At 33.4% G+C, this 14,838-nt stretch overlaps 2 protein-coding genes across 2 annotated transcripts in view; both read left to right on the top strand.

The window, feature by feature from the left end:
• Positions 1-14,838, top strand: part of LOC143051678 (uncharacterized) — a 174,970-nt gene that overhangs the window by 66,573 nt on the left and 93,559 nt on the right. The gene's annotated exons all lie outside the window — the stretch shown is intronic.
• LOC143051688 (uncharacterized) lies at positions 378-9,315 on the top strand. The gene is made up of 2 exons (XM_076224599.1): positions 378-711; positions 6,161-9,315. The coding sequence occupies exon 2, from the start codon at positions 6,304-6,306 to the stop codon at positions 7,558-7,560; it is 1,257 nt and encodes a 418-aa protein (XP_076080714.1). The 5' UTR covers positions 378-711; positions 6,161-6,303; the 3' UTR covers positions 7,561-9,315.

Genomic DNA, 14,838 nt, shown 5'->3' with positions numbered 1-14,838 from the left:
ATGTCTGTCATTTTATTTAATTTCAAACATTCATTGACAGTTCATAATTATTAAATTTAACAGTATACTTTGAGTTCGGATAACAACACACTGATTCCTCGAGTTAAATAAAGTGTTGTTGCTTAATGTCTGTCATATTTTTTTCGTAAATTGGTTTGTTATGAATGAGGCCGTTAGTTTTCTCAATTGAATAATTCTATATTTTTTTTTATGTTGGGGCCTTTTATAGCCGATTATATGGTATGTGTTTTCTCATTGCTGAAGACTGTACGGTTGCCTATAATTGAATACGTCCACTTCATTTGAACTTTGGAGGATAGTTGTCTTATTGGCAATCATACCACATCTCTTTGGATGTGTACTGGTGGATAATTTATCTTCAAAAAATTAATTTGAACGCGGTCCCTCTAAGATAACTGGTTTTATTTTAATTTATATTAGTGTATTTGTCTTAATTTCTATCTTGGGACAGTATATATCGAAGACGCAATGTTTTCTGTACATTATAAACAGAAAAATTATGTAGCAGTGCCCCTAAATATAAAACGGCGATTAGTATCCGTTGAGGAGGTGTTCCATCATTGGAAGAAAATACAAATTGAAGGATATAACGTTAGTCTCTTTCCCCGACTTAAATTGTACCCTCAGAAACGATAAGAAGACAATGATGTTATTATATATTCTTTACAAACTGAGTTGAAAAATATATTGGTAGGTTTAATACTGTTCATTAAACCTACGAAGAAGCTATTGTCTACTTGTCCAGACTAAAATTTGTGGTATCAGGTCGGGAGCGTAGCTATAATCCGACAACCCTAAATTCCGACAGTCAAGTAGTCCGACAGTCTGATAGTCCGACGGTCCGATATTCCGACAGTCCATGAATCCGACAGTCCGATGGTCCGACACGAAGCTCTTCTGCTGAGGGGAGGGGGGCTCGATCTTCTGCTGCAAAGGTATGGATATCGTCCTATATAAATTGAATACATTTTTGTAACTTCATTGGGGTGTAAAAGCGTTGACCGAAGTACATTTTGTTTGAAGCGCGGAATCTTTGCTCTCACCCCATATATCTCGTATTAGGTCACTAACATACCATGTAATTAATAATATTGAAGGAGAGACACTATTATATATGTCTCTTGATGGATGTTTTGACGATCTAGACTACCTATACATTAACCCATGCACGGTCGGTAAAATGCTCTTACTTATATTTGAAGTTCTAATCGGCCGGTCCGTTTCCAATGTTCAACATGTGGAAGTTTTTAACGACCTTGACTTTCTAATGTAGATTATAATAAAAAAAAAATAAAGTTAAATTAGTAAAAGATGTATTATAGATGTAAGATAAAGTAATTTTTGAATATTTTTATTTGCTAATTGTTCTAAGGTAGAAAAATGGTGAAAGAATTATAATATTATAATATTATGCCCCATATATGGTTTTATGTTTTCTGGTCTGTGCGTCTGTTTGTTCGTCGTACCGTCCGTTCGTCCGTCCTGCTTCAAGTTAAAGTTTTGGTTAAAAGTTTAGTCGAGGTAGTTTTTGAGGAAGATGAAATCCAATCAATTTGAAACTTAGGAAACATGTTCTTTATGATAGCCTTTAAGGATATTTCTAAATTCAATGCCAAATTAGATATTTTACCCTATTTTCACGGTCCACTGAACATAGAAAATGATAGTGCGAATGGGGCATCCGTGTACTTGGGACACATTCTTGTTCTGATATGTTTTTCATTCATTTTTTTCTAGATTTAATCTTTTTAAAATAAGGCGAAGGAGTATATTGTGAAAGGTGAAAGTCAAATTATTATTTTAAACAACTGTAAAAGACACAATTATTAACGACATAAAGCATAGGTAATGACTGTTAATCAACAGTGCGTGTGTTTGACACCAAAGCTGTCAAGTGAAGCCATGCACTGGGTGGGCGTATTGCATTTCCGCTAATTTTTCAAAGTCCCAATACTACGTTTCCGCAAATTTAAAATATACGTTTCCGCAATTTGTATTTATTACTTTTCCGCAAATTTACCTAGTAAATTATCATGATTATAAAGATTTGAATGCACATATATCATGTATATGATAAATTATTTTTTTTTAATAAAGAAAATGTTCTGATCTCAGTATAGCTACAATTTACTAGATATAACTACTGACTCGGGTAAGGATGAGTTAAACTTCATTGAGAAGTCTTTGGTTTGGCTAAATTGCCAACTGACATGATTGAAGAATGCTTTGTTGAATTAATTGCCGATGCTCCATCAGACGAAAAATGCATGAGATCTGCCGATTATATATTGGAATGTTATATAAATGGCAATTGAGATTTCCACCAACCATTTTGGGCATCACCCCTGACCCGAGGAAAAGAGAACAAGAAATGGTGTCAAGTCTTTTTGTGTCGACCTGAACGAGCAGTTTTACGCTAGCCATCATATATACCATATTTGTCTTTGTCGATGTGTTATTGAAACCGAAGACAACATCTTACATAAAGATGGGAACTGTAACTGTAAAAGTACCCGTTCGGAAAAAATGAATAGGAGAAGATGGACTTCCTTCCTGAACAAAATACAAAATTTGTAAACTGTGAATGTGCTACTATGGACTTTTTACGACGTGTTGGCTACAAATATTATAACATATCAAGATATTTTTGAACATACGTTTTCATACATTTTAATGATGTATTTTACTTACATGTTATGATGATCTTTAACTTAAAACATATTTATTTTTTATTATAGCTTTGCTTTCGATCAAAAGGTATTCCTTAATTATTTGCGGAAAAGTAATAAAAAAAAATTCCGGAACAGTAACTTCTTTTCTGGAAACGTAAACTTTTTTTTTCGGAAACGTCATCTTTTTTTCGCGGAAAAGTAATGCCAATTTGCGGAAACGTAAAACGCCGAAATGGGTCGGGTAATTTGAGTTTACACAGCTAGACTTCCTTGTCCAAGGAGAATTACGAATTTACCGGCATTGCAATCATTTATGAAATCAGTCTGAAGGCTTTGAATCTAATGAAATCGGGTCATTTTCAGAATTCCCGGGTTATTTATTTTTCTCAGGTCACACCCGCAAGATACGGGTCAGTTCACAGGTATGAAGACGTCTTAATGATCGAATCGACACATGATTTTATTGCGTAAAAAAATAAATTACAATCGTTCCATGTCTTTATAGACATGTTTTTAAGAGACAAGTGACTGTGAGTCGGGCTGTCGGATTAAAGGACTGTCGGACTATCGGTCTGTCGGATTATAGGACTGTCGGACTACAGGACTGTCGGATTATGGGACTGTCGGATTATAGGTCTGACCCCATCAGGTCCGTTCGCGCCCAATATACTTTCGCACCCTACACGTTCGCACCTCGCACGTTCGCACCAAAGGTCCATTCGCACTCTACACGTTCGCGCCCAGTTTTAATTCAAATTCCAATTGAATAATTGGAAAATCATGATTTTTGTTTTTAATTGCTTTGGTGTGAATACTGAATGTATTTGTAGCTTGGTATGAGTAAAAGATTGAAGATTTTTATTGAAAAACACAAAAGATAATTGTTTTTAACAGCTTGGTCCCTTTGATCTGAAACAATGAAACAAAAAAATATAGCAAAACACTATTACTGAGACTACTATAACACTCTCAGACTATTATAACCAAAATATGATCAAACATGATAAAATTTATTCAACACACAAATTAAACGCAGTCAGAATCTCACTCAATTTGAAACAAGTCAATGAAACAAAGTTATATAGCAATACACTAACCAAAACATGATTAAGAGTTATTCAACACAAAATAAAAGGTTTACAGAATTCCACTTTATTTAGAAAGGAATAATTTAAAAAAAAAATACTACTTGCCAAAACGTGATTACAAAGTTATTAAACCCAAAACTAATTTTAATTGGGCGCGAACATGAAAGGTGCGAAAGTGAAAGGGGGCGAACATGAGTGGGTGCGAACATGAGTGGGCGCGAACGGACCCGGATTCAAAATTTGTCATGTGTAAGACGGTAACAAATTTATATATGTTGTTTTAATATCATGGGATTCATGATCAGAGATCATCAGAGACATATAATACATAATAATAGTCGACTTTCATATTATATTTGATGTCAGCGGTTATGCGTAACGTCACGTGATACCCGACAAGTTTTTTTCCGCGAAAATATAAACAAAGTAAAAAAGAATGGTAAAACTAAAACGTTGTGTTTGGGGAACCTGCAACAGCGATGACAGGTATAAGCATAAACCTCATATGTTAGGAGTGGAATTCTTTCCTATACCTAAGCCTAAAACAATATATGTCTCTGATATCATGTTTATCAGAATGACAACTATCTTGAGGTCCTATCCCTACTTCATCGTTAATTTTAGCAACTTCACATTTATTATGGGGGTCTCATTGGGGGGTTCCGATCCCGGATCCCGCTTGCTGTTTTGTCAGATTCCTGTATCCCGCTTACACTATGTACGTAACCAATTCTCATTTTTTTGTCATTTCTCGGGTCCCCCAAGACCTCATTTCTCGTTTTCACGATACAATAAATTGACTTTTACGTTTCACACTTACGAAAAATCGGCAATCCCGCGTCACGCTTAGACCCCAATGAGACCCACTATTATCAATGTTGCTTGTATTATCATGATAGTCCAGTCAAACTGATTAAACATTTAACCTCAAACTAATTGCAACAGAAAATGGTTTAGTTCTAATCTATAGCATTATGTCCTTTATATATATATACACTGAAAAAAGTCCTTTCAAATCTTTACTTGAGGAAAACTCAAAATCAGCATTTTTAATTTCCTATGGAAATTATTATTGGAACGGGAGAAAACTCTTGCAAAAATGAGTCTCTTTTGGTCAGTTTTGGTTGTTTTTCTGGAAATTTATGTAATGTCATGAATGTATGATACTTTGATAGGGTTATAAGTTTGTATTTGACTAAATTATAAAATCTGCTGCTTATAAAATGTACAAGACTGAAGTGTTATGGGTAGTTTTATTTTTTTCATGCATTTTTCATTTAACATGTTAAATAAATAGCAAATTTGAAGCTTTGTAACCATTTAAAAAAAATAATGTGAAAATTTGGTATTGTTTAAATATATATACATGATATACATGATATAGGAAGATGTGTATATATATCTGTATATTATATTTTTTTCAGCAACTTATTTATCTAAAGAAACTTTAAACCACAAAAAGAAGAATACATGCTTAAATATTTTTCATTAAATTTGAGATTCTTTACCTTGACATGTTGAAAAATTCAATAAATGGTCAACTAATGAATTACAAAATCTAGATTATAGCTTGATAAAATATATGAAAACACGTTTAGAGTTGTCATGTTGTTTGTTATACTCTACAGACCACTAATAAATCAAGAACCAATACATTCTTATGAATAGGAGCGGTAAAGTTATAATTTATTATCAATTTTTATTGATATTTCTACCTTTTTTGCAAGAGTTAACTCCCTCTTCAATGCAAATCTCCATAGGAATTTTAAATCATTAATGGCGATTTTTATAGTCTTCCTCAAGTTAGATTTTATGGAACTTTTTTCTATGTATATTTGGGGTATAATGCTAAAGATTTATACTTAAAAACCTTCTGTTGCAAATACTTTCGGTTTAGGGTCAAATTTATGCTACATTCATGACATTGACTGGACTATTAACAGTTTATCAGATCATTACAGATTGGCTTTCCTTGTTTATTCATACAGGTGAGACATTTAATATATATCTTTGGGGCAACAGTTTATTTACTTAAGATAATTATGAGAAGCATGCATGCCAATGAGACAATTCTCAATCCAAGTTACAATGCTTGAAAACATGAAAAAGTTAAGAACACCATGAACTCAGAGCTTGTAAATTATGTTGACAATTACCAACATTGTATTCCTAATGAACAAATAAGTTGTAAGGTATACATCAATAAGGCAGTACAGCATACAGTCACAGCCCTTCTTGTACATGTTGTATTATTTAATATTTAGTATGGAACTAGAATTACCCAAACATACAGATTCATAAATGCAGAGAATGTCTAAATTGCAGAAAAGTATCAAAAGGTTATATACATATGTCTTTATTTTTTGGTGTTCCTTACAGAGTCGTTCAAGAAATTACATACTGGTCACTGGACATAAACATTATCAATAAGATGTCAGAGGGAGGAGAGGATTTAGTCACACTCAATGGTACTCTACAGAGACACATAAACACATAGGCTGGAGATAAACAATATCAATAAGATGTCAGAGGGAGGAGAGGATTTAGTCACAATCAACGGTACACTACAGAGACACATAAACACACAGGCTGATAAAACACATCATAAATGTGATGTCTGTGCTAGAGATTTTAGTCAAAGAAGTAACTTAAAGGCACACATGAGTACACATACTAGAAATAACCCTCATGGCTGTGATGTATGTGGTAAAGGTTTTAGTTTTCTTAGTAATTTACAGAGTCACATGAGAAAACATACAGGCATTAAACCCCATGAGTGTGATGTATGTGGTCAACAGTTTAGTCGGCGTTGGAGTTTACAGATTCACATGAGAACTCACACAGGTGATAAACCTTATGACTGTGATGTTTGTGATAAACGCTTTAGTCAGCTTGGAAGTTTACGGCTGCACATGAGAACACATACAAGGAATAAACCTTATAATTGTGATTTATGTGATAAAGCGTTTAGTTGGCGTGGGAATTTAAGGACTCATATCAGAACACATACAAGGGAAAAGCCTTATGACTGTGGTGTATGTGGTAAAGGGTTTAGTGAGAAAGGTAGTTTACAGAGACACATGAAAATACATACAGGGGATAAACACGATAAACCTCATGACTGTGATTTATGTGGTAAAGGGTTTAGTCAGCTTGGTAGTTTACAGATTCACATGAGAACACATACAGGTGATAAACCATATGACTGTGACGTATGTGGTAAAAAGTTTAGTGAGCAAGGTAGTTTAAAGACTCACATGAGAACACATACAGGGGATAAACCTTATTACTGTGGTGAATGTGGTAAGGGGTTTAGTAAAAGTAGGGGTTTACGGGATCACATGAGAACACATACAGGTGATAAACCTTATATATGTGATGTATGTTGTAAGGGGTTTAGTCAGCATATTAATTTACAGACTCACATGAGAACACACACAGATGATAAACCGTATGACTGTGGCGAATGTGGTAGGGGGTTTAGTCGTAGAAGTAATTTACAAGATCACATGAGAACACACACAGGTGATAAACCTTATATATGTGATGAATGTGGTAAAGGGTTTAGTCAGCATAGTAGTTTACAGACTCACATGAGAACACATACAGGTTACAAACCTCATAAGTGTGATGTATGTGGTAAAAATTTTAGTTTGCTGAGTCATTTAAAAAGACACACGAGAACACATACAGGAAATAAACCTCATAGCTGTGGTGTATGTGGTAAACGGTTTAGTCAGTCTGGTACTTTACAGAGACACATGAAAACGCATACATAGTAGGGTACATATTCACATGAGAATACAAACATAGTAATTTACAGTTTACAGATTCACATGAGAATACATACATAGTAATTTACAGTTTACAGACTCACATGTGAATACATACATAGTAATTTACAGTTTACAGATTCACATGAGAATACATACATAGTAGTTTACAGTTTACAGATTCACATGAGAATACATACATAGTAGTTTACAGTTTACACTCGCATGTGAATACATACATAGTAATTTACAGTTTACAGATTCACATGAGAATACATACATAGTAGTTTACAGTTTACAGATTCACATGAGAATACATACATAGTATTTTACAGTTTACAGGTTCACATGAGAATACATACATAGTAATTTACAGTTTACAGATTCACATGAGAATACATACATAGTAATTTACAGTTTACAGATTCACATGAGAAGATATACATAGTAATTTACAGTTTACAGATTCACATGAGAATACATACATAGTAATTAACAGATTCACATGAGAATACATACATAGTAGTTTACAGTTTACAGATTCACACGAGAATACATACATAGTAATTTACAGTTTACAGACTCACATGTGAATACATACATAGTAATTTACAGTTTACAGATTCACATGAGAATACATACATAGTTATTTACAGTTTACAGATTAACATGAGAATACATACATAGTAATTTACAGTTTACAGATTCACATGAGAATACATACATAGTAATTTACATTTTACAGATTCACATGAGAATACATACATAGTAATTTACATAGTAATTTACAGTTTACAGATTCACATGAGAATACATACGTATATAGGAATTTACAGTTTACTGATTCACATGAGAATACATACATAGTAATTTACAGTTTACAGATTCACATGAGAATACATACATAATAATTTACAGTTTACAGATTCACATGTAATTTACAGTTTACAGATTCACATGAGAATACATACGTATATAGGAATTTACAGTTTACTGATTCACATGAGAATACATACATAGTAATTTACAGTTTACAGATTCACATGATAATACATACATAATAATTTACAGTTTACAGATTCACATGAGAATACATACATAATAATTTACAGTTTACAGATTCACATGAGAATACATACATAATAATTTACAGTTTACAGATTCACATGAGAATACATACATAGTAATTTACAGATTCACATGAGAATGCATACATAGTAATTTACAGTTTACAGATTCACATGAGAATACATACAGGCGATAAACCTCGTGACTGGAGTGTATGTGGCATAGGGTTAAGTCAGCATGTTAGTTTACAGAGACACATGAGAACAGTTCACAATGAGAATACATGCAGGCGATAAGCTGCGTGATTGTCATGTTCACGGCAAAGTCAGTTAAAAAATAATCACGATAAAGGGTTCAAGCCAACATGGCCAAGTTTGTAATTTACGGAAATGTGAAAATTTATATATATATATTATTTGCCTGTTGCATATTAATTTGTTGATTTGACATTTCCAGCCCAAGCTTGGTCATGCATCTTAACTCCCATAGGTGTACATGTAAGATATGAGATGTACTTGTAAGATATGAGATGTACTTGTAAGATATGAGATGTACTTGTAAGATATGAGATGTACTTGTAAGATATGAGATGTATATGTAAGATATGAGATGTACATGTAAGATATGAGATGTACAGTTTACATGGTCATGCATTTGATGGTAAACCATCGATATTAAAAGATGTAATACGAATGCCAATAAGACAACTCTCCATTCAAGACACAATTTGTGAAAGTAAACCATTTTAAATCATAGGTCAAAGTACGGTCTTCAACACAGTCTTCAAATCAGAGCTTTGGCTCACATCGAACAGCAAGATTTATCAAGGACCTCAAAGCCGTCCAAACTGACTAGTGTTAAACTATTCAAATCGGAAAACCAACGGTCTAATCTAGTATATAAAGAAATTATATCTTCTTAGATATAGGAAGATGTATGAGTGCCAATGAGACAATTCTCCATCAAAGTCCCAATTTATAAAAGTAAAACATTATAGGTCAAGGTACGGCCTTCGACACGGAGCCTTGGCTCACACCGAACAACAAGCTATAAAGGCCCCCCAAAAAAATTAGTAGTGTAAAACCATTCAAACGGGAAACCAACGGTCTGATCTATACATATAAATAAAACAAGAAATGAGGAACACGTATAAATAACATAAACAAACGACAACTACTGTACATCAGATTTTGTCTACTTTTGCTTCAACTGGTAATCGCAGGCTCAACAAAAATTATGAAAAAATCAAATGAATAAAGTATTTTTCTCGATACTATCTTTTGATTTTAAGAAGTTGATGTGTTTTATCATGATACTTAACAACACGTGTTTAATCGTGATACTTGACTTGGAACCTTAAGTTGGGTGGATGTGTTTAATCATGATACTTGGTAAGGTACTTCCAGTTGTGTTGATGTGTTTAATCGTAATACTTGACAAGGTACATTATGTCTCATGTGTTGATGTGTTTAATCATGAAGCTTCGCTTGACAGGGTACGATCAGTTGTGCATTTATACGTTCTAGAACTTATTCAACTACGGTTTAAAACCAGGGGAAATAACTTCCAATACAAAAATGTTCACATAGCAAATTCAAATTAATAAACACTCTGATTCAGAATGGACAACTGGTTAATTTTTGGAGTTTAACGCCACTTTCGTCACTCTTGGTTATATCGTAGTGGCCAATATTTATTAATGGAGGAAGACTGAATACCCCAAAATAAACATAATTATTCGGCGGAAAAACTTGCTACATGTATTGTAACAGAATATTGAATGGCTATAAGGTATCTATGATATCCGTGACATATAATAAGTATGGGCACGCGGCAAAAGACACAACAAGCAATGGAACAGCCTGAGGCCTCACTCAAATTGCAAGTCAATAAACTCATAGATACCAGCACTAAATTTTGTATATATATGCCAGACGCGAATACTACGGCGTTGTTTTTGAGGTTATAAAAACAAATGTGGGAAAACTGACAGCCTTTAACGAAATGTTTCAAAATCTGCTTTTATAAAAATTGAATAAAAACTATGTTTTTGTCTAAAATAGATCTACACTTTGCGGATCACTTAAAAAAAATCTATGTACAGGATAAAAAAAAAATCATAGATTTTTCCAAGACTCGCTGCTTTGTTGCATTAGAGAGCTACCAAGTTTGATTTTAAGGGGTGTACTACCATAAAGGGTGTTTCCTTACTTGTTAGTATAGCTGCTGAATGTCCAGTGGCAAATAGTTAACGCATGTTCAGGACGAGAACTTATTACATTCTGAAAACACATACAACAGGAAAATGCAGTAAATGGAGTCGACCATGATGGAAATTTGGTCTTCTAATGGAACACCATGGTAAAATTGGATATGCACGGAAATTTAAACTTTAGGGGTCCTTAATTTGCAGACAGACTTGGACTCTCTTTACGTCATACTTTATCAAGGGTTTTACTGACGATCAGAAGAAGACTTAACAAGGTCGGATCATATTTATATTCCCTAGTCACCATTGTGTTTTCTCAACCTTAATATAGATTGACTGGTACAGATATATACGACAAAATAGATACGAGAAGATGTGGCATGAGTGCCGATGAGACAACTCTCAATTGATATCAGAGATGGGGTAATCGTAATCTGTAATCGTAATCGATTGTAATTGATTACATTTTTTCAAGTAATCGACAGTAATCTGTAATCGAAGACATTTTCGATTACATGTAATCGTAATTTAATCGATTACAGCAAAAAATTGGGTGTAATCACCGATTACTTTTCGATTACATTTCGATTACATTTGATATCCAAGTCAAAATGTGTAAAAGTAAACTATAATCTATAGGTCAAATTACGCTTTTCAACACGGAACTTGGTTCACACCGGACAGAGAACTGTAAAGGGCCCTAAACTGAAATGACTAGAGAAAACCATTCAAACGGGGAAACCATATCATATCGGTCTTATCTGTCCAAAAATTAAAAAAAAAAACCCAGAGAAACGAGAAACATTTATGAACCTCATCAACAAACGACAACTACTGAACATCATGTTCCTGATTGAGGACATGCGCAAACACATGCTGCGGGTTTAAGGGCTTTTATCAATTATAGTGTAACATCACAACATAGGAAGACACATATTTCCCATTTCCATTCTCAATTTCACATTATAAAGAATTGATTAAAATTGCTTACTAGTAACAGAGGCGGATTTAGAGGGGGGGCCCCCCCTTTTTTGGAAAAAAATTGGTTGCTTATATAGGGAATCACTGAAGCGTGACTGGAGCGGGCCCCCTCTTAGCGCAGTAAGTGGACCCCCACTTATGAAAATTTCTAGATCCGCCAGTGAGTAACTCAATCAAAGGACGAATTTACACAATTCAACATACACTGAATATAAATTGGATTTTTTATCATGAAAAGTGTTTCCTCAACTGCTACAACAATTGATTAATCAGTTTATATAGTTGTCCAGTGGCAAGTAGTTTACGCATGTTTAGGAAGAAAAGAAATTACATTGTACGAATAAATACAATAGGAAAGTCCCTATTTTCTCTTTTCTTTATATTTCGCCACCTTATTATTTCCAAGCTTGTTTTGGGCGCACTTCTTCTTAAAATTTTAAAGCTGTTTTCTTCATTGTTTGTCGATGATTTTATGTTCTATAAACCCCATTATGGCTCCTCCAAGAATTTGTATAGTAAGACTATGCAAATCCTTGTCCCCTCTATATACAATTACGATCGATTTCTCAGTTAACCCTAAAAATTAACTTGCGCGTCCGTCTAAGATAACTGATTTTTACATGAGAGGACTGTCAGGGCCTTGGGTGTATTGCCATCGCCTAATTTTCCACCTCATTTGAATATATATATATGCATATATAATTAGTTTCGGAATGATAACCGAGCTATAAAAATTAAAGATCCGCGCATATTATATAGTGCAAAATAAAATTCCTTATCGCTTCTTTTAAATTCATGTTTTCAATGGATACTCAGAAATTTATTTTTATTAAATACTATAGTATTAATTAATGGGTGTTTTTATAATGGCCCTGTTATAGGCCCGAGAACACAGTTATTTCGTAGTGCATTTCTTTTAGACAATAAATTCAAATTAAAAAAATCGCACCTGCTCTTTCTCAAAAAGATTTTTACAGTGAATTGCACTACCAGTGAGACAAATAATATCAAAACTATAGAAACTTCTCCCAGCTCTAACTCAAAATATTGACAATTCTGTGTTAAGGGGGTGTAAAATTCAGATTGACAGCTTCAGACGTGATAAAATTTGACCTTTTGGAACTGGACCAAATGATTTATCACTACTTAACATAAAGATTCAGCACCCAAATTTTTTAAACATGTAATTACATCCCCCTACTTAATATTTCATGCATTTAATATCAAGAAATAACTTGGGGAAAGTGTATCAAATAAAACATGCAAGTTATACACTGTTTACACTAGGGACTATATTCGTAGACAACGAAAACCAAAGGACGATAACAGTGTCCTTGGACCTAATAGGACAGAAAGACTTGACCAATCTTTATAAAACTTTGTATAACCTCAGCTTAGGCAATTTGGAGATAGCTTGCCAAGTTTCATGGCCATATGGCATATATTAGAGAAATTAATATAGACATTTGGATGTTTATTTTTGACGTGTAAATTAAATATCTTCAACTGTCAAGATTTTGGCTTAAAAATTTTAAATTTTGCAAACATTTGCTTTTTAAATGCTCTTGAATATTAGTATTAAAAGCATCTGAACACTCATTTTATTTACCAGATGTATTGTAATTATTCCAAAGTTAAATTTATATGAGCCTATGCCTGAAAATAGAGATTTTTTTAATTTAGGGATGACTTATATAAATATGCATTTTTCTCAGCCAATTTGAAGTTTTTGAAGTTTTTAAGGCCTAAATTATTCTTTCATATATATTAAATGTACTTTAAATGTATAGAAAAGTTACAAAAAGCATACCACATGAGTATAAAATGGTATTTGGCCATGTAGTACTGAGAATTATTTAGAGTTGATTTAGGCGGTCGCCCATATTGACATATAAAAATGCTCACAGAAGCTATTAGAAATGAAAATGTGTTACTTTTTGCTCATTTCTATGCTAAGGTATTATGATACAAGAAGTGTGATTGCAAAAGGACTCTTGCATTTAAATTTTTTGAAAGACAATATGGTCTGATGGCCAGTTTTTTTCACTTTTCAATGGAAAACTTGCATTTAGTTTTAGTCTCAATAGGCATAAATTAGGACCACTTACTATCATACAGTGAAAAAAATGGTAGCCTATGTAAGGAGTAAGGTGTACTGAATACAGTAAAGTGCTTTTTTTTTTTTTTACAGATTTAGAGAAATATTTGTGATGGACTACAGATTTGATGTACAAAGCTATTCACATTTTACATACATCTATTAGGCTGTTCGACCATGGCCGTGAATGCAAAATATCTGCATTTTTTCTGTGATAATCTACTTTTCTCTATATACAGAGTTCACAAATTGGAGAGAAAAAAAACGCCCCCTTGGAATAATTTCCTCAAAACTCAATGCCTGCCTTTCATTTGTATTATGGAACCTGTTTTTTTCGGGGTTCGTAAACTTTCATGTGGCAGAAAAGTCAACCAGTTGTCGGTGGCCGCTTACTGAAAGAAGAACTTTGCAAATTGTAACAAAACCCTGCGATTGAAAGTTGGCCACGGTTTGTTTTATCGAAAAGGGAGGGGGGACTGAGCGGAACAAATTAAGATTATTCATGTCTGTTTAAGCTTGCTATTTAGAGAAACATCTCAATTGAATGTTATTTTGTAATGTTAATTCGATGTCAATGTCTACACAAATGCTCTATTTATCGGCTATTGGTACTTTACGGAACGGAACGGAACGAAACGGAACGGAACGGAATTTCATTTAAGGTATCCATAGGGGGCATTTATCAAAATTTCGAAAAATCTTTAAAACAAATTAACTTTAAAATTTCTGTGTTTACGGTTTTCCATATATACAAATAACACAAATGTATACTTGAACTCTTCTTCACAGGTGAAATGTGTAATAATGTATAACATCGTAAATATGCTGTACATAGATGAATATATGACCTGATAAATTATCATGAAATTAACGCATTTGCAAGTCAAAAAGTCCTACCCCTTTCATTCATTATGATATCTAAACAGAC

Source organism: Mytilus galloprovincialis, chromosome 11 (assembly GCF_965363235.1).
Source record: "Mytilus galloprovincialis chromosome 11, xbMytGall1.hap1.1, whole genome shotgun sequence".
Lineage (NCBI taxonomy): Eukaryota > Metazoa > Mollusca > Bivalvia > Mytilida > Mytilidae > Mytilus > Mytilus galloprovincialis.
This window is presented reverse-complemented; position numbering and strand designations above follow the sequence as displayed.